This window comes from Lactuca virosa, chromosome 5, assembly GCF_052849685.1.
Source record: "Lactuca virosa cultivar CGN04683 chromosome 5, Lactuca_virosa_CGN04683_v6, whole genome shotgun sequence".
Taxonomy (NCBI): Eukaryota; Viridiplantae; Streptophyta; class Magnoliopsida; order Asterales; family Asteraceae; genus Lactuca; species Lactuca virosa.
In genome coordinates this window covers 102,481,047-102,503,401 of record NC_136430.1, presented here as the reverse complement: position 1 = coordinate 102,503,401, position 22,355 = coordinate 102,481,047, and the positions used below count along the sequence as shown (strand labels likewise).

Below are 22,355 nucleotides of genomic sequence, written 5' to 3'. Positions count from 1 at the left end.
TATATATATATATATATATATATATATATATATATATATATATTGTGCTATATGCAAACCAGAAATGGTTCTATTTGATGTTAGGATTAAATATATAACATCATATAATAGTATTAAAGGTAGATTTGTTGAGAAGATAAAGGAATAATAACACCTAATGCTTTGTAGGGAATATAAATACACTAGAGATAGGTTAATGTCATCTAAGAATAAACTTGGTATTAAAAGTTTGTTATAGGCACTGTAATCTAGTCTTGGGATAAACTTAAACTTATAGAAGATACATAGCTCAATTAAGTTTGATATTAGGTTGTCTCATTAGGATAATGTGCGTAACCTAGGAACGGAGAGTAAAGTTCTATTCCATGACACTATCAGATGTTTATGTATGGTAGCTCCGTATAGGATGACCAAAAATGGTGGGTCCCGATCATGAAACTATTAGCGGTATGTCTGGTCACCCCACAGAGTAGGTGACAACACTTGATCATTCTAGACGTTCTTGTGAATTACATTGCTAGTGTGAGATCATTACTCACAGACGTAGATGAATTGGAAAACAATATTCATCAAATACTCTGACGGCCCATAAGCCTTTATGACTTACAACGACAAGGAAGGTCGTAGCTGTGTAGCTAACGATTCTTCAGGAAAGATAAACTTCTCTCTGATAATCACTATTCAAGATCTGTGAGGATCGACAAAAATTTATAGTCTAGGATTTGTGAGGATCAGTAGGAATGAATATGTAGGAATGGTTATTTTATGGTAACGGTTGGTTTGCAGGTCTGATAATTATGGAATATTATCATCTCAATATCATGGGATTGAAATCCCTATGTATCTCACCAGATTTCCCCAACCTGACCCACTTAACTCATATGCATCACAGGTATGAAGACTTAAGCCAATGGAACTTGATTAGGATGTTGAATGATTAGGAGACAACTTGCAATAGTATTCAAGACCATCAGGTGTTTACGCTCTAAATGATGCATATGTATTGAATATGACATTCTCAAGGTTTTAACACTTTGGAAACAAATTTTTTTAATCAAAATGATCTTTTGTACTGGGATTTTCCGCAAACATAAATAAATGATTGCGTGAAGAAATGTTTTAAATGGTTTCCGAAAATTAGAGGATATCAGATTTATCAAATTAATTTCTATTATAACACAAAACAATAAATCTAATAAACTTCATTGCATATCTTGTTAAGGTTCTCAGCCAGGTTTTGACACATTTCGTGGAGGATTCTAGAATTATTTGAGCATAGGTAAATCTCAACATTTTAATAAAAATTCTTACAAATTTCCAAGGTTTTCTTTAAATAAAAATTCCAAGAAATTTAGAATATTTAGGGATGGACGCTCAAGTATCGTACGTATTTCATTATGAGCGGAAACTATATCCAACAAAATTTAAAAACTAGTTGCCTAATTAGGTATGATATAAGTGTGTGATCAATGAATAAAGGAAACATGTTTCTAGATAAGGGAAAAGGGAAAAATAAAGAAAACATAATGTATTTTTACCATTTTATCAATTTAGGCACTTTTAACTATTAATTTTATTATGATTACCATGATAATAGTTGAGTGACCATGTGGTTTTATTTACCTTGTAGAGTACATATGTAAAGATTGGGTATGCTCAAGGGTGCAACATCTGCTATTCTTCATGCATCTCAAGATCTTACCATTCATCTTCAAAGTGCCTAACTTTCACTATCAATACAAGAAATGTACTTTATTTATTTACTGACACTACTACAAAATGAATCTAATGCAACTTTTTAGATGCAACCTTTTGACAATAGTTGCATTTGATTATAAAGAAGTTCATGTCCAACAAAAAGGTTGCATTAAAAGATTTACTGCAACCTTTTTTTATAAAAGTTGCAAGTTATATTAAAAATTGAAACTTTTTTAAAAAAAAGTTGCAAATTATATTTAACATTGTAACTTTTTGCTCAAAGGTTGCAAATTTTATAAAAAATTGCAACTTTTATTACAAAAGTTGCATTGTTAAAACATAAATGCAATTTTTAGTGTAAAGGTCCATGTTTTATAATTTTGCAATTTAAATTATAAAATAAAATAACCAAAATTTAATTAAAACACTTTCATATATAATTTAAATATAATATCCAAGATAATAATTATTATTATCAAATAAACTTCAATTTTTTTTTAAATATATTTTTCGTACATTTATTTTCATAAAATTTCATTTACATATCTTATCTAATTTCGTTTTCCTCTCAATAAATAACCTTTTATTTCAATTCCCGCTATTTTTTTTTTATTTCCCTCTAACTAAATCATACTATACTTTCCAATACTTGACTTTTCAACTAAGAGCACGGTATACACAATTACATACGATCTTTCCACCGACATCATATTACTCTCAACCCTAACTCGCGAATCAGGCAATCACTGCCATTGAAGGTAGCAGGCTCACAGTGCCATTCATTGGCACTGTTCATCTCGTTTCCGAAGTTTCAATTAACACCATTGAAGGCTCCAAGGCTTTGTTATCTTCGTACCTGTTCTAAATTCAAGGCAAGCGACAAAAGCTAACTAGAACTTTATTTAACCTAATCGATTCCAAGCTATTTCGTCTCTATGATTTGACTTGCTAAATCTTTTCACTACTCTCGGTTATTCTTCCACAGGTGCCAAGAGGCGGAATACCCTCATCTAATTGCCAATTTCATCAAAGCTTCTTGCTTAAGTCCGTCTACCCAAACCAGGTATGACCCTGTACCTTTTTTCTCAAATTACTCTTCTACTTAATATAACAAATAGATTTTCGCTTCAGAGCGTAGCTAATTGATTCAAAGTTGTTTGTTTAATGTTTTACTATGCATATACATGTTAATCTAATATGGTTGACAGTGTGCCATACAACCATCTAATACACCATACAACTGTACTTGATCACTTATACAACTGTACATGTATCAGATTCCACCCTATTCACATATGATTCCGTTCCATTTACATGATTTCGTTCCAGCCATTCCACTCGTGCTCACATGACTGCATTCCAACCCTATCCAACAACCGATTATAAACCCTGTTGTACTTAAATCCCAATCTTGAATTTCTTATAGGATGATAAAAATTATTCAATTTGGATTCCAGTTGATGTCAGAAATATAACATTAAGAACTCCGGTTGCTGGCAGAAATACTCTTGCCACATTCTCAGCATATATTCGAGCTTCAAAGGCTTTCCCTACAAATTGCAATAAAGTTATATGAAAACATAGACTCAAAGTAAATGCAAGCATACATACATATTGGGGGCTTGACAAAAAAAGGGAAGGAATTGAATAAAATTCGTTGAAAATAAATTCCATGAATATATGAAGGATTCAAATTTCAAAACACCCATGGAATGGAATCTTAAATTCCATTTCCATCTGATCATGCAAGAATCTATAACAAAATATATGAGGAAAAATATACTGAAAGCACAAATTGACCTGATTTAGGAATCTGTGCTTGACCAAACGGGATTGATTCTCCATTAGCAACACGGATTTGCCATTCTACAAGATCTGGACCAAAATCATCTCACTCACTAGATGTTCAACCTGAAAAAAAATCAAGAGTATCCCTCATTACTCTTTAGCTTTAGCTACTACATGTCATTAATATAAACAGATACAAACTTCCATATCAGTTAAACCATTCAAAATATCTTACTTTTTCTCCTTTTTTTTGGAGAAAACAAGATTATAGACTCCTTCATTACCTTGGCAGCAGATACAGCAGCTTGACCTAAATGTGGACTTAATGATATCTGGGTGAAGAACATAACAGAGGTTTGTTAAAATAATTTGGTCAAGAATGATACTAACAGTATGGAAGGAGATATTGGATTGCTTTTAACAACAAATGATATTACAGAACATAGAAATTGTTGGAGAAAGCATATCTAAACAAGAAGATAGAAGGAGATATTGTGCAGGAAACAAATAGAATTTTTATTAATCAAATATCAACAACATTTACATAAGATAACTACACATATATATACCCCGTAATGGGTACTTCTTAATGATCACAACGGTTCAGGAGAACCATCATAACTTTTTGTCAGAACCGGTGAAACTCTTGGAGAGATAAGCACATTAACTTCCATCTTGTAACTGTTGTTAACAAGAATCGTTACCAGATAAGTCTAGCTTATATCTTTAACAAAAATAGAGTAATTTAGAAGCACCTTATAGAACAAACAAATAAAATAATTTATTTTACATGAATAGGATATAATATTACAAATATACCTCGATGAACATCACCACATCCTCTTTTGATTTTATTCCTTTTTCCCTTGTTATATGTTGTTCCTAGAAATCCCCTTGGTCAACACTTTGAATACATTACTATTTTGTTTCTAGAATTTTAAAATTAAAAATAGTATTTGCAAAAGATATTTACCAAATGCTTGTAGTTTTTAACCGATTTACTAAAAAATTGTATAGTTTAATTTTGAATATAATAATAATAATAATATAAAAGGAATCATTAATAAATGATTGTAATATTGTTAAGCGGAGCATAATTCTTTTTCAGTAGTCTTACTGGTTCGATGGTTCAAGTTGTCCAATCGGTATCAAAAACCCAAAAAATTGAATAATATCATAATTACATTATTATTAATTTGAGTATAATAAAAAATGAAAAAAAATATATATATATTTTTTAAAATTCCCGGTTTTATTGGTTTGACCGGACCAGTTTTTACCGGCACATACAAACCTTTTATTTCACCGAGTTTACCAAAATACCCCCGAATAAAATCCATGGCTAAACCTGATGCATAGCAGTGTCATTACATTAGGAGTTGTACACTCCCATATTTTTTTTATTTTGCTTGACAATTATCAAAAATTTCAAAACTCCATTAATAAAGATACAAGAAATACACCTTTCTATTTATTGAATTAACCCATAATAAATATCTTAAAACTTTCAAAAGCCAAACTTGAAACCGACTAGGTTCTTCTGATGTTTCTTACCCAAAAACAATTTGGCTTCTAACTAGTAGATCTTTATTCTTTACTATAGTTTAATGTTTCTATTAACTTCAGGGTATGAGAGACATAAGGAATGTTAGAGATTGGATGTATTTACCTAGACGGTTACCTGAGTTTGAATCTGGTGTCATTGAATTCATTAATACCTCGTTTGCTAAGGTGGCAAAGGGTGGTCAAATTTGTTGTCCCTGCAAACGGTGTAAGAACCGTTATTGGTATCGAAGGGATAAAGTATTCGATCATTTAAAAGGATACGGGTTTGTAGAAAACTACTATGTATGGGTTTTTCATGGAGAAAACTCTTCACAATCTATGTCTAATACTGTCATAGACGATGATGGAGCTGGTATGAATGACAATTTTGATGAATTATTGCATGATAGGTTTAGAGATGTGGCAGAAGAAATAAGTACGGTGCAAGAAGGCTTAAATGAAGAGGCCAAAAAGTTCTATAAACTAGTGGAAGAAGGAAAACAAGAGTTGTTCCCAGGTTGTAAAAATTTCACAAAGCTATCTTTCATCATTCGACTTTTTCTCTACAAGACGCTTCATGGGCTAAGTAATGTAGCATTTAATGATCTATTACAACTTTTTCAAGAGGTGATTCCAGAGGCAAAATTTCCTACTAGTTTTACACAAGCTAAAAATATCGTGAAGGATTTGGGGCTTGACTACAAAAAGATTTCTGCGTGACCGAATGATTGCATGCTATACTGGAAGGATCATGAACAAGATGATACCTGCCACATCTGTCATACCTCTAAGTGGAAACAATTTGATGAGAAACAAGCGAGTAAGCATGTCAATGAGCATTCCAAAAAATCTTCAAATGTTCCTGCTAAGGTTGTGTGGCATTTTCCTTTAAAACCAAGGCTCCAAAGACTTTTCATGTGCTCTGAAACAGCTAAATATATGACATGGCATGACAAAGGATGTCCTAATGATGGAAACTTACGACATCCTGCAGATGGGGAAAGTTGGAAGAAATTTGATTCTTTGTATCCTCAATTTGCAAAAGAAACTAGAAATGTAAGGTTAGGGTTGTCAAGTTATGGATTTAATCCATTTCGAACAATGAGCATTGCTCATAGCACTTGGCATGTGGTATTAGTTAACTATAATTTGCCTCCATGGATGTCACTGAAACCCGAATACTTTATGTTGTCTTTGTTAATTCCTGGACCCGACTCACCAGGTAATAACATTGATGTTTATTTACAACCTTTAATTGAGGATCTGAAAGAATTATGGGTTGATGGGCTAGAGACATATGATAAATATAAAGATGAAAGCTTTAGAATGTATGCAGCCTTAACATGGACAATTAGTGATTTTCCAGCTTATTCCATGTTGTCAGGGTGGAAAACTAAAGGAAAATTTGCATGTCCATGTTGTAATCATGAAACCAGTTCACTCCAACTGAAGCATAGTAAGAAGACATGCTATATGGATCATCGCAAGTTTTTAGATGCTCAACATCCATGGCGACGTAATAAGAGTGCTTTCAATGGTAAAACTGAAAAGAGACCTTCTCCAAAACCCCTATCAGGAGATGCAACTTTGAGAGAGTTGTCTAGCTTTCAAAATATCTTTGGGAAGAAACAAAAGAAAAAAAATGATAGCAATTGCCCATGAAAAAAGAGGTCAATATTTTTTGAATTGCCCTATTGGAAATTTATTGAATGTCGACATAATCTTGATCCGATGCATATCGAAAAAAATATAACTGATAATGTGGTAGGGACTGTGTTGGATATTAGTGGAAAGTAGAAGGATCATGTAAAAGCTCGATTTGACCTTTTGGAGTTGGGCATTAAAGAAGGACTTCAACCAGAACTTTCTGAAGACGGTAAGAATGTTATATTCCACAATGCATGTTTTTCAATGTCATCAAAGGAGAAAGAAATTTTTTGTCGTGTTTTGAAGGAAGCAAAGTTGCCGCATGGATGTGCATCTAATATTTCCGGATGTGTTAATTCTTCAGAAAAGAAATTTTCGGGTTACAAGAGTCATGATGCTTATATCTTTTTGCATTACTTGCTTCAAGTTGCAGTGAGAAAATCATTACCAAAGCATGTTGCAATCCCATTGATTAGGCTGGGTGGTTTTTTTCGTAGTTTGTGTAGCAAGGTAATTAGGCCCGAGGAACTTGATAGATTACAATTAGAAATTGATGGGTTTTAGGTACAACAAATAAACTAGAAAACAATTCCTAAGTTCACATGCAACCTACTTTAGATCTATGTTTTAACTATTGAACATACAACTTTGAATTGCAAAACAAGAACCCTAGAGGAGAGAGGCTAATTTCGAAATTAACAAACTAGGGTTTAGGGTTTACATACCTTTCAATTGTTATAGCAAACAATTGATATTCCCTTGATCTTGATCTTGATCTTCTTGGAAGCTTTAGCACCACAAGTGTAATGCCTCTAATGGAATCACACCCAAACTAGCAAGAAGGAAAGTAGAAGAGAGAGGGGAGAGGGAGTATGCAAATCTCGGCCTTAGGGTTTCTTCAAAATAAAGAGTGACCAAAAACATGAACCAGGAGGCTCCTTATATAGTTGAGGGATTTAGGGTTTAAGGGAAACCCTAGTTATCCTTTGCTTAGGGCCTAAGCAAACCCAAGGGCCTTATCCAAGCCCCTATGGACGAAATTATTAGGGTTTCCCCTAAAAATTTCGTCCACCCTCTTCCAAGGGGGTTCTAGAGCCTTCCACTCAACTATTAGATAATTGCAAACTAGTCCCTGCACCTTATAATTAATTCTTTTAACCCCAAAATCAATTCTGATTAATTTCTGGCTAACAATTAATTAAACATAATGATTTCTAATTAATATATTAATCCATTAACATATTAATAAATCATATATATATATATTAATTTATTAATCTTATAAATTAATATCTCTCCTTTCATAATTTCCTTGTCCAGTTGCTAGGTTGAGGGCAACCCAAAAGGACTGTGCTGCTATCAATTCAAGTACATACCAATTATAGTTATGGGCTTAGACACCTAATCCAACAGTCTCCCACTTGGATAAGTCTGTAACTATAATTGCTAGTATGCCTTCTAAATTTGACCAGCAAATTGTAGCTTCCAAAAGCTGCTGCCGAACTCTGACCCAGTCAGTTACGTGTCCTAAGATAAGTGATCATATAATCCTTCGTTCTGCTGGATATCCCTAGACATAAGACATGGAATGTAATCAATCTCTTTGTCCAGAATCTATGTTTCCCGATTCCTGATTTGTGATGATGTAGGACTTCTAATCGAACACATCAATTTAGTCCTGGCTGGGCCCAGCACATAAGTCAACACCAAATCATCGAGGGGCCCACATATATCGCTTTTCCTGTTAGGGCAAAAGGAACGAATAAACGTTGACTCATATGCTTGTATCTTTTACTCATCAAATTATGCATGACAATACGTTTTATAACACCAAGTTACTGATGCGTTTTCGTATCACCAATGCACAACCGACTTGTAAATTACAACTCATATATCTTCGTTTCAAGATTATAAGATATTATCGTCTCATTATTACTCGTGATGAATTCCATGAAGTAATACTCTGAGCGTGGGTTTATCCAATACTCAAATCTCAATTTCTGAGTACTCATGAACATTGCAGCAATTCTATTGCCATGTCTATCCTTAGACAATCTGCAATCCAATTCATGACAGTCTTAATTCACTACTTACTTCCAAGAGTACGAGCGACTGTGGAGTTTGAATAATCTCATTATTCAGGAAGTAAAACATGCAAAAATGAAACACAATAATAAACAATTGACAAAAGGTAGTAGCCAAACTTATAAATAATACTTTATTATTTAATCACCAAAAGTCAATTACATTTACTTTGTTACAAGTTTCAAAAACTAATCTAACTACTAAAACTAATATCATCTTTCAGTCCTATGCTCCGAGCATGCTGAATATGCTTAGCCCTACTCAGACCCTTTGTGAGGGGATCTGCTGGGTTATCTTCAGATGACACCCTCTTTACTATAAGATGGCCTTCTTCAACTCTATGTCTGATGAAATGGTACTTTCTGTCGATATGTCTGGTCTTACCATGATCTCTCGGTTCCTTTGTCAAGGCAACCGCTCCTTCATTATCGCAGAACAGTTCCATAGGCTCCTGGATGGTTGGAACAACTCCGAGATCCCCGATGAAGTTCCTCAACCAAGCTGCTTCTTTCGACGCTTCACTTGCTGCAATGTACTCTGATTCACAAGTAGAATCAGCCACCGTATTTTGCTTGGAACTCTTCCAAGTAACTGCTCCTCCATTCAGTAAAAATACCCAGCCTGACTGAGAACGGAAGTTATCTCTATCCGTCTGAAAGCTGGCATCACTGTAACCATCTACTCTCAAAGTATCACTGCCACCAAGCACAAGAACCCAGTCCTTTGTCCTTCGCAAATACTTGAGTATATTCTTAACTGCTATCCAATGAGCTCTACCTGGGTTTCCCTGATAGCGACTAACCATGCTCAAAGCAAATGCCACATCAGGGCGAGTACATGTCATAGCGTACATGATCGATCCGACAGCGGAAGCATAAGGTACACGACTCATGTCATCTATTTCAACATCTGTACTCGGGCATTGAGTCTTACTCAATTTGGTATTGCTCTGGATAGGTAGCTCTCCCTTCTTGGAATTTTCCATACTAAACCTCTTTAGTACCTTATCCAAGTATGTGCTCTGACTAAGTCCAATTAGTCTCTTCTTTCTATCTCTCAATATTCTAATCCCAAGAATATAGGCAGCTTCTCCAAGGTCTTTCATGGCAAAACACTTTCCAAGCCAAGACTTAACTTCTTTCAAGGTTGGAACGTCGTTACCAATGAGTAATATGTCATCGACATACAACACCAGAAAAGTTACTATACTCCCACTAGCTTTGATATACACACAGAACTCATCTTCACTTCTAGAGAAACCAAATTCTTTGACTTTCTCATGGAAGCAAAGATTCCAACTGCGAGATGCTTGTTTCAATCCATAAATGGATTTCTCAAGCTTGCATACTCTATTAGGGAACTTTGCATCAACAAAACCCTCTGGCTGACTCATGTAAACATCTTCAGCCAACTTCCCATTAAGGAAAGCAGTTTTGACATCCATCTGCCAGATTTCATAATCATGAAAGGCAGCTATGGCGAGCAATATTCTAATAGATTTAATCTTAGCCACTGGCGAGAAGGTTTCATCATAGTCAACCCCTGGGGTTTGAGTGAAACCTTTTGCAACCAGTCGAGCCTTGAATGTGTGCACATTTCCATCCATGTCTGTCTTCTTCTTGAAGATCCATTTGCACCCAACTGTCTTACGATCTGGTGCACTATCAACCAAATTCCAAACTTGGTTGTCATACATGGACTTAATCTCGCTGTCCATTGCCTCTTTCCACTTGGAAGCCTCTGGACCTTCCATTGCTTCCTTATAAGTGACTGGTTCATCTAAGTTTACCAGTGTTCTGTCACTTATGAATGTGTCACCATCTGAAGTAATATGGAAACCATACAACTCAGGTGGCACACTCACCCTAGTGGATCTTCTAAGAGGTAATGAGTTATCGATTGGTTCAACACGAACTGTTTCCTCTGGTTGAGTGCTAGTGTCATCTAAGGTTCCTTCATTGGCTGAATCTTGAATTTCTTCAAGGTCAATAGTGCTCCCACTGTCCTCTTTGAATATGAGCTCTCTTTCAAGAAAGACTCCTCTTCGTGCTACAAAGACCACGTTTTCACTAGGCCTGTAGAACAAATATCCAAAAGCCTGCTTTGGGTAACCAATGAAAACACATTTCTCACTTCTAGCTGCTAGCTTGTCGTGAGTCTCTCGTCTTACGAAAGCTTCACAACCCCAGACTTTAATATGTGCTAACGAGGGAACTTTCCCTGTCCACATTTCGTGAGGTGTTTTGGCAACCTTCTTTGTAGGGACAAGATTGAGGATGTGGGCGGCTGTCTCTAAGGCATACCCCCAGAAGTGAATAGGAAGCGAAGCCCAACTCATCATAGAACGAACCATGTCTAACAAGGTTCGATTACGCCTCTCAGCTACACCATTTAACTGTGGTGTCCTAGGAGGAGTCAATTGTGAGACTATCCCACATTCTTTCAGATAGTCGTTAAACTCGATACTAAGATACTCCCCGCCTCTATCGGATCTAAGTATCTTTATCTTTCTGCCCAATTGATTTTCGACTTCATGTTTAAACTCTTTGAACTTTTCAAAAGTTTCTGACTTATGCTTGATCAAGTAGATATATCCATATCTGCTATAATCGTCAGTGAAAGTCACATAGAATCGATTAGCATCTCTTGTAGTTGATCTGAAGGGCCCACACACATCTGTGTGTATGAGATCCAACAGACCTTCACCTCTTTCACAAGACCCTGTGAATGGTGATTTTGTCATCTTTCCCAAAAGACAAGATTCACACATATCATCTGACTTTAGGTCAAATGATTCCAACACTCCATCCTTTTGGAGTTGGGCTATGCGTTTCTTGTTAATGTGTCCAAGACGACAATGCCACAAGCATGCCTTGTCTACACTATTAGACAAGTCAATATTAAGTACACTATTTCCTAAGCTATCAACACAAGTCACTGTTTCATACACACCATTACAAGGCAAAGCTTCAAACATAAAAACACTATTCTTATAAACAGAAATTGAACTATTCAAATCATTAAAAGAATATGTAAAACCTTGTCTGAACAATGCATGAAATGAAATAATGTTTCTCGTCATCTCAGACGAATAGCAACAATTTATTAAATCTAATCTAACATCATTACTAAGCAGAAGCTGATAAACTCCGATCTTGGTTACTGGTGAAGACTTTCTGTTTCCCATGATCAGGTTTATCCTTCCTCGCTCTATCTCCTCACTTTCCTTTAGACCCTGCAAATCAGAACAGATATGAAAACCACATCCTGTGTCAAGGACCCATGAACGAGAAGATAATGAGTTATTAGCAGAAATAGTGTAAATACCTGCCGAAGATGGCTTCACTTTGCCATCCTTGATATCTTGCAGATATTGTGGGCAAGATCTCTTCCAATGCCCTTTTTGGTTGCAGTAAAAGCAAACTGCCTCTTTTGGATCAGAAACATGGGGAGTGGAACCATTGGGCTTAGCCTTTGGGCCATTACTAGATGACCCAGCTTGAGCCTTGCTCTTCCAGTTTTGCTTGGGAGGACCTTTCCTCTTTTTCCCCTTTCCCTGTCCAATAGCCAAAACAAGGGCACTAGCAGGTGTGGAGGGTATACTTTTACCCTTCATCCCTGCCTCAGCTGTCTGCAACAAGTTGTGCAATTGGGCCAAGGTCTGCTCAGTATTGTTCAAATGGTAAGTTAGAATAAACTGACCATAACATTCAGGAAGTGAGTTCAAGACCATGTCAATGGCCAATTCCTCATCAAAGTGAATATTGAGCTTGACCAAACGCTCTATGTAGCGTTGCATTCTTTGCACATGTGACACAACCGACTCCCCATCTTTCATCTTGCAAGCCATGAGTGACTTGACTACTTCGAACTTTTCTTGACGAGCTCGCTTATGGTACTTTTCCATAAGGTCCTTGTTCATCTCGAAAGGCCAGTAGTCCTCATAGTACCTCTGCAGTTCTGGGGACATAGTTGCCACCATGATGCATGCCACTTTGGTAGCATCATCGTAATGTTTCTTGTAGGCAGCAAGATCTTCAGGAGTAGCTTCATTCTCATCAAGCTCTTTGAGCTCCTTTTCAAGAACATATTCTTTGTTCTCGAAACGAAGAGCCATCTTGATGTTGCGCATCCAATCGTTATAGTTTGAGCCATCCATAACGACTTTGGAGCATATATTGAGCAAGGAGAAGTTCTGGTTGGAGGAGGATGAAGTAGAAGTGTTTCCAGGAGTAGACATCTGAAAAGAAAGAAAGTTTTAGTTAGATTTCAAGATACCTTAATAGAATAACCCAAAGATATAATATCAAGGTTAGGATCCAACTATGAAGATTCACAACTCAGAAATGGGATGCCGAGATCCAAGTGCAAATTTCATAAAGGTAGGCGAATGACGATTCACCAATTCCACCATTAGACGAAACAAACGAAGTGAAATTCCTAATTCTTTTGAGATACATTGAAACTATTCAATGGCATGTTTTAATCTCAGATTATGCTCTTCTATTTGTGACTGGGATGCCGAGGATCACAAACAAGATGTGAATAACCATGCAAATGTGCTTGGTAACCTCATTGTCTTTATCATTAACTATTGATGTGCTGGTAAACCACACACGCTCCATCAAAATGAAAATTATGAGATACCCATTACTACTCTTTATTGGTGCCTTTTAGTGTGCTGGTTAACCACACACGCTCCACTAACGACCAATAAAGCATAATGTGCAATTTCATGGATTAGCATACTTTTCACATTTTTCCTAAAGTAACTAGAGTTGGGATTTTGAAAACAATGTTCTAGTACTTTTAATATCATTATACTTTTAATGAGAAGTAGTTGTCCTATCAAATCCATTCTGCTAACGACCCTCCACTAATCAAGGAAGCGGTGAGTGAGAGTGGACACCCATTCAACTACCATTTTATAGGCAGTTTCCTTATACCCCCCTTATAGATTAGCTTCGTGAATGAGGCATACTAGCGATTTGACTGACCATATTCTTATACATATAATATTAAACCTTTAATTATAATATATATAAGGTGTGTTTTAAAACTTTTTAAAACTTCAAGGGTTTATATAAATTTCGAAATTTAAGCTATTAATTTCAAATTTAAATAAACCAATTAACTAGATTTAATATTTATCTATTAATTAACTATTAATCAAATTATTAAATCTTGTAAGGATTATCTAATTAAATTAATCAATTAATTTAATCCTAATCCTTATCCCTCTAATTTCGAAAAATAGGGTAAGGATAATTATCCAATTAATCTAATTAAGTAACAATTATCCAAAAACAAGAAACCCTAGTTATCCTCTTAGCATATTTCGAAATTCATAAGGGAGGAGGCTAGGGTTTTCAAAACCCTAACCCTAATTTCGATTAGGGTTCTTTGGAGGCTAGGGTTTTCGAAAAAACCCTTTGATCCAAAACCCTAGAAATCGAAAATTTTGGCCTTTAGGGTTTAATAGCTATAAACCCTAATTTGCAATTCAACAATTGTAGCAATTCAATTTAAAACAACAATTGCTCTGATACCACTGATGGGTTTTAGGTACAACAAATAAACTAGAAAACAATTCCTAAGTTCACATGCAACCTACTTTGGATCTATGTTTTAACTATTGAACATACAACTTTGAATTGCAAAACAAGAACCCTAGAGGAGAGAGGCTAATTTCGAAATTAACAAACTAGGGTTTAGGGTTTACATACCTTTCAATTGTTATAGCAAACAATTGATATTCCCTTGATCTTGATCTTGATCTTGATCTTCTTGGAAGCTTTAGCACCACAAGTGTAATGCCTCTAATGGAATCACACCCAAACTAGCAAGAAGGAAAGTAGAAGAGAGAGGGGAGAGGGAGTATGCAAATCTCGGCCTTAGGGTTTCTTCAAAATAAAGAGTGACCAAAAACATGAACCAGGAGGCTCCTTATATAGTTGAGGGATTTAGGGTTTAAGGGAAACCCTAGTTATCCTTTGCTTAGGGCCTAAGCAAACCCAAGGGCCTTATCCAAGCCCCTATGGACGAAATTATTAGGGTTTCCCCTAAAAATTTCGTCCACCCTCTTCCAAGGGGGTTCTAGAGCCTTCCACTCAACTATTAGATAATTGCAAACTAGTCCCTGCACCTTATAATTAATTCTTTTAACCCCAAAATCAATTCTGATTAATTTCTGGCTAACAATTAATTAAACATAATGATTTCTAATTAATATATTAATCCATTAACATATTAATAAATCATTTATATATATATATATATATATATATATATATATATATATATATATATATTAATTTATTAATCTTATAAATTAATATCTCTCCTTTCATAATTTCCTTGTCCAGTTGCTAGGTTGAGGGCAACCCAAAAGGACTGTGCTGCTATCAATTCAAGTACATACCAATTATAGTTATGGGCTTAGACACCTAATCCAACAGAAATAACTCAAATATTGTGTGAATTTGAGAAAATATTTGTGCCAACGTTTTTTTGACATAATGGTGCACTTACCTATCCACTTAGTAAATGAAGTTAGACTTGGAGGACCTGTTCAATATAGATGGATGTATTTTATGGAAAGATACCTGTGCAAGTTGAAGTCATATGTGCGAAACAAGAGTCGTCCAGAGGGTTCCATAGCATAAGGATATTTGATTGAAGAATGCTTGACTTTTTGCTCACGCTATATGCATGATGGAGTAAAAACAAGACTTAATAGGGGTTCAAAAGATGTCGATGATATGGATGAAGAACATGAGTCTGGTGGACCAATATTTGTCAATAAGGGTCATCCTATTGGAGGTAAAAAGCGAAGAAAAGGAAAGCTTATAACTTTAGATCTTATTTTAAGGGAACAAGCACATCGTTATGCTTTATTCAATTCTGATTGTGCACAAGTTGATGAATATATCAAGTAAGTAACCAATTTATAGCTAACATTTCTTCAAATTAAATGTATTATATAACTTAATTCACATTTAATTTTCATTTGTCTACGTAATGATGCAGTGAGCATAAAGTTTATATTAACACTCAACCACGAAAAAGTCGATGGGCACGCGCCCAAAACCATAGTCATGAGTTTGCCGACCGGTTAAAAGAGAAAGTTAAAAGTAATAATGTTCCGGATCATATTTTTTGGCTTGCTAAAGGTCCTAGTCCTACTTCAAAGAGATATCACGGGTATTATGTCAATGGATATAGGTTTCATACCAAATCACGAGATGCTAAATGCCATACTCAGAATAGTGGTGTTTCTATTACAGTTTTAACTCCTAGCTTTGCAAGTTCTAGAGACAAAAATCCAGCTGTGGGGGATGTTGACTACTATGGTAGAATTTTGGATATACTTGAACTCGACTATTGGTCGCAGCTCAAAGTTGTTTTGTATCGTTGTGAGTGGTACCAAGTAGAGAAAGATGATTATGGATTAACATGTGTTAATTTCAACAAGTTTTGCTCTTCAGACGATCCTTTTGTCATGCCTTCCCAAGTAAACCAGGTGTTCTATGTTGCAGACCCTATAGAAGATTTTTTGCATTATGTTCTCAATAGGGTTCCTAGAGATATCTATGACCTCGAAGATGAAAGCAGTGAAACTATTGGTGACTCGTATTGGTCCGAGCCTAATGAAGATAGGTTCAATTCTTTTGCACAAGTTAGTGAACATGAGATTCAGTTGTCAAGAAACGATATGCCTCCTCTTGTAGTTGATGCAAATACAAATTGAGACACTAACAATAATATTAATATTTACTTTTTTTATATTTTTGAAATAAGTTACTTTAATGCTTAAAACTTTTTGTGTTTACCTAAATTATTTCATGTCATTTTATGCATTGAATAATAAGCAAGTGATAATAAGTCAATACTTTATGAAAGTTTAGTTTTGAAGGTAACTGAAAAACAAAGATTTTTTCTATATTTGATAGATTTTATTTTATTATGTGATGTTTATCTTGGTGGAATAATTTTCATGTTTTTTATTTTTTATTTTATTTTTAGATTCTGAGCAAGAGGTGCATGTGTGGTTGTTTTGTAGGTTCCTTTCGATTCAGTTTAATCGTAAGTACCGGAGTTGCATTGTGCCTTATTTTTCAGGTTCTTGTTTCTTTTTTTTATTTAATTTTATGATTGTAGGAAAAAATTACATGTAAGTGATACTACAATGCTAGTATTATGTATTTTGAACTTTAATTGATAATTTCACTTTTGAGCAAGCCGGTAATGGGAAAACAAAACAAGCAAGATCAAAGTGCACAAAAAGAAATGAATGATTATGAGAAGATTAGACATTTGAGGATTCAAGAAAACCAAGCCAGACTAAAAGATTTAGGAGTTAAAAGCATTGCAAATTCTTTGACAAGTTTGGTAGAAAGTCAAAAACCAAAGAAAAAACAAGTGAAACCAATGTCTACCAGTGCTAGAGATTCAGACTATATTCCTGATTTGGGTGATGATAATGATGGAGATTACCACGAAGTTGCTAGAAGTGTTGAAGTATCCAAAAAGGTAATTAGAATAGCAAATCTTTAATTGTTTTATTTGATGCTGATCTTCAATAATGAAAAGTAAATTTGTTACAGCAACATCGTCCACAATATATTGCACCAATGTCCATGAATAGACTTGCTAATTTAACAAGGCAACGTCGGGTGATTGCTCCAAATGTCTTGAATAAGTATCCATTAGCTTCGAATGCAGCAAAAGAAAAACAATCTAGATCAAAGACTAGTATGGGTGACTTAATCTTGAGGAATAAAGGACCGCAAAGGGGAAGGGAGGTATTCAAACAAAATGCAGAAAATCATAATTGTATCAGAAGCGGACCAAAGAGACAATTGGCTCTTGTTGATGAGGATGAGGATGATGAGATATCTCAAGGTAGTCTCTTGTCAATCTAAATGTTTATTTAATTAATGAGAAATAACAAAGTCACCTCATAAAACTACATGTTATATTAGTTTACATTTCTATGATTTTTGATGTTATTGCAGCTGATATGGAGCAATTTGGGTTGAAAGATGATGTCAATAAAGGTCGTATTGTGCAATGTGAAGGTACTTTTGTTTAGTTTAATGAATATTTCATTTTTTTGTTACATTTTTTTGTAATTGCTATTTATTATTGGTGTTATATTTACTCATTAATTAGAAGATGATGTTGATCAAAATGATGACTATGAAGACATGGACCATTTGACATATGCAAATATTGAAAATGAGATTGAAGTTGATGATAACGATGAAGATTTGGGAAATGAGAATGATGTACTTTTTGAAGAACAATTAGAAGAGCCCCAATTAGAAAAGGAAACAGGTTCAACTTCATTACTTGATCATGCTTTTGGTTTGTCATAAATTATATATATATATATATATATATATATATATATATATATATATATATATATATATATAATTCTATGTTGGAATGTAGTAATTTCTACACCCAAGAAAAGAGGACCAACAATGTTACATGCTGTTCACACACGGAAAGTTAATCAACGTGAGGTTATTATATGTAATGAATATGGACAACCCGTTGGACCGATAATAGAGGGGAAGGACGTAGTAGGAAAATTCTCTCGGTTTTGGGTACAATAGCTCGTACCCATAGTTATGCACCATTGATATGTACTTCATGGCACAAAGTTCCACATAAAGATAAGATATGGGAGTATGTCTTGGTAAGTTTTTAAGTAGATTTATTCTTCCATCTACTTTTATTTTCCTTTCATTTTACTAATTACTATTTTTTTAAGGGAAAATACGATGTGCCCGATGATGCTAAAACTTGGGTTCTTAGGACAATTGGAAATTTGTATAAGGTATACAAATGTAGGTTCAAGAAAAAACACTTCTATCAATTTAAGGACAATAAAACAAGATGGAAGAATCGACCTGAATGCATTCCTCAAGAAGAGTTCTCAAAACTATTAGTGTTATGGAATAAAAAAGATGCAGCGGTAATTTCAAAAACATTTTCTTTATTACTAGTGTTTGTTAACATTTGATTTCTCTTTAGGTGTATTTGATCAGTTGAGTTTTATATATTAATGTGTTTGTAGAAACGTTGTTTGCGGGCAAAAGAAATACGCAAGTCTCTAAAAAATATGCACACGGCTGGTCCAAAAAGTTTTGCTAGAATTCGTGACGAGATGGTAATTAATGTCTTCTTTTGCTTGTGATTTGTGTTTTTATTTTCCCACACTTTGATACTTTCTTGTTGATATCTATATTATCATGAATATAGAAAAATGAAGATCCAAACAAGGAATTCCCAACTCTAAGTCAAATGTTTGAACGTACACGTAAAAGGACAGATGGGCGTGTATATGTCGATACATATGATGACACGACAAATAAAATTGTAAGTTTGTATTTCAATTTTACAATAGATTTTTCCTTTTGATAGTAAACTATCTTTTTAGACGTTAAATTGTTGTTTTTAGACGTTAAATTGCAAATTTTTATATGGTAAAATGCAGTTTTTTTAGATGTTAAAATGCAGTTTTTTTTACATAAAAACAGTCTTTTGATAGCAGATTTTTGGACATCAAGTAACTGTCTTTTACACAATAAAAAACTGTTTTTTCTACATTTAAATGCAGTTTTTTTACAATATAAACAACTTTTTAATGGTAGATGCTTTAGTAAAATTATCCTATTCATCTTATTAATCTTGTAGGAACAAATGAAGAAGTACGAACATCTAGAGTTGAAAGTGATGTCGTAGATCCTTATATGATTGTGATGGAAAAAGAGAATGATGGATACCGTCGACTTTATGGTAGAGGCGTTACTAATAGATTGATAAAAAAAGTGGGTGGTGGTGATGCATCATACATGATTCCGGCGGGACTTATGGAATCATTCAAAGCAAATGAAGTTGAAAGAAATGAGTTGATTGAAATGTGGAAAGAGATTCAAGAGGACCATGAAAAAAAACAGGCCGAATTAGAAGCTATGCGAATAGATATTAAAAACCAACAACAAAACCTTGAAGCCATGATGCGAAAGTTAGCGGAACAACAACGTCGAGAAGGTCGATAGTTGCTAATAGGATTTATCCTCTATGTTTAATACACATCTAGAATGTTTTTAATACTTTTTTTGTGACTATAGTTGAGAATTTTGTGTTGACTTTTATTTATGGTTATTTTGAATTTAGACATGTCAAAAGAGACCAAAAAATTATATAATATATTTTTGTTATTATTGTTATGGTGTAATTTTAGTAGTAATGAATATTTGTAGCAATGTAGTAAACATATGTGACGTCTAAATGATTCTGATTATGATTAGGGAAAAATGTCGCATTGAAATTAGAAAAATCACAAAAAGAAAGTTGCATTTGACTATAAAAAAAGTTGCATTTTTTGCAATTAAAGACATAACAAAAGTTGCATATGTCATATAGAAAGGTTGCAATTCTTTATTAGAAAACATAATTAAGGTTGCATTTGATTATAAAAAAAGTTGCATTTTAGTAACTAAAACAGTTAAAAAAGTTGCATCTAAGTGTCAAAAAGTTGCATATGAGTATTAAAAAGGTTGCTTTTGCCTAACACACGCTGCAATAAAAAAAGTTGCATTTAAAAAAGATTTGCAACTTCTCAAAAAAGGTTGCATTTTCTAAGAAAAAAGTTGCTTTAGATCTAATGCAACTTTACCTAATGCAACCTTTGATAAAAGGTTGCTTTAGGCATTATGCAACATTTTAAAGGCCTAATGCAACATTTTAAAGGCCTAATGCAACCTTTTAGCGGGGTTGCATTAGCCTCATTTTGTTGTAGTGTGATTGCATAGATGATATCATTGGTTAGATATACAAGTATGTTGTCATTTAGGTACAAAAATATAAGTATATTGCTATTTGGGATTAGAAATGAAAGCATGTTCTTATTGTGGCTAAAAAAACTAAAATATTTACGTCGTAATGTCTCAAAAATAGTAGGTAAAAATTTCATTTTTAACACAACCAAAAACATTCATTCATTCATTCCCAAAAGATAACCAGAATATAATGTATTCTCAAACATCAAATATCAGTCATAAAAGATAGTGCGGAAAAACTCCTGGCCCTTCCCTTTGGAACCAAAAGTACCTGAAACGTTTGAAACATAAAACCGTAAGCACAAAGCTTAGAGAGTTTCCCAAAATACCACATACCATATAAACACGCAACACGACCTGTTTCAACCATCGGGCCTATTTCATCACAAGTGAAATGCCATGGGCCAAATCATAGACTTACAATCACTCCTACAACAACCTATTTCGGCCTAAAGGCTTATTTCATCCCGAGCAAATGCTACATGCAAAATTAGTCTTCTTACAAAACTCCTGCAATTACCGTGGCCTTCCCATGGACTTTCATGCAAACATAACAACACGAGTCACAAAGACAACAAGCACATCCGACACCTAGTGTCCTACGTAGTATAGTGAGAAGACTTACCTCACAACACTTTCGACAACTAAAAAGCTCACATAGTCGAAGAGCGGGTGCTACACACATCCTAATGAACCATACAAGGGAAACCCTTGGTATACCTTTTAAAACTAGCAATATCACTAAAAGTCAACCAAGTCAAAAAGTCAATGGTCAAAGTAAACCCGAGCTGACGTCCATATTGTGTCCACCCATTGGCCATGTCGTGGCAGCTTCATGACAAAACAATCGTGACCAAACCAGCCATCATGTCGTGGCAAGCAAGACACCACGTCATGGCAACTACACAAAGACAACTTAATAGATTAAGCTCTTAATAGGTTAAGACTTTAGTTCTAACTTTCCTGGATGCTTCTTGGGACCTTAATGGTCCATAAAAATCCGAACTTTATGGACATGCATGAACCATGCATGTCCTTCTCCCAACTAGGTCAAAATATGAGAAAATAAGACTTAAACCACATGCATGAATCTAAAAACCTAACCAATTTCTAGATCCAGAAGGAATTAAATGCAAGTGACCTTGATAAGTCATAAAGTTGCAAACTTTATCTCATTGAACCACTCAAATCACAACTATGAACCCAAATATGCATAGAATCCATGATCTACTAAGAAGGAACCAAAAAGATTAAGTCTTGAAGTCTTACAAATGGTCCAAAGAGTGATCCCAAAGATGGAGATGAGTTGTTTGCTTGATCCTTGCAATATAATCCTCTTCTTCTTCCTTTAAAGTGCAACAAAAACACCAAAATGAGCTCAAAGCTTACAAAGAGGCTAGGGTTGATCAATAATACTTTTGGAGGTGATGGAGACTGAGGATGGAGGAGATCCTAGCCATCACTTCCTTTAAGTAGGGCCTTGAGCCCGAAAATTAGGGTTTTTCACATCCGACTTCACCATGTCGTGGCCATTGCATGACCACATCGTGGTGTCTAAATGAAACACGTGTTTCATGCAGAAATGCCACGTCTTCGTGATCCCTTTGCCACGTCGTGGCCAACCAATTTTCTCAAAATTAACAATTAAAACTCATACCTAAAACCGAGCGTTACATACATTTTCTTTATCCATTATAACAATATATGTCTATTTTTTTATTAATCATAACGACG

At 34.6% G+C, this 22,355-nt stretch overlaps 1 protein-coding gene, 1 long non-coding RNA gene and 1 pseudogene across 2 annotated transcripts; all 3 read left to right on the top strand.

Moving 5' to 3' along the window:
* The first annotated feature begins 2,681 nt into the window (after positions 1-2,681).
* On the top strand, positions 2,682-18,143 carry LOC145111548 (uncharacterized). Its single transcript, XM_079047812.1, has 6 exons — positions 2,682-2,761; positions 16,826-16,848; positions 16,924-17,295; positions 17,411-17,667; positions 17,781-17,843; positions 17,938-18,143. Exons 3-6 carry the CDS (start codon positions 17,240-17,242, stop codon positions 18,141-18,143), a joined length of 582 nt encoding a protein of 193 aa, XP_078903938.1. The 5' UTR covers positions 2,682-2,761; positions 16,826-16,848; positions 16,924-17,239.
* On the top strand, positions 5,116-6,693 carry LOC145111549 (uncharacterized; annotated as a pseudogene).
* A 91-nt stretch (positions 18,144-18,234) lies between the features above and the next one.
* On the top strand, positions 18,235-19,871 carry LOC145117345 (uncharacterized). Its single transcript, XR_013712608.1, has 5 exons — positions 18,235-18,472; positions 18,548-18,751; positions 18,854-18,946; positions 19,039-19,155; positions 19,474-19,871. It is a non-coding gene; the product is annotated as an uncharacterized LOC145117345 (long non-coding RNA).
* The last annotated feature ends 2,484 nt before the right edge of the window (positions 19,872-22,355 follow it).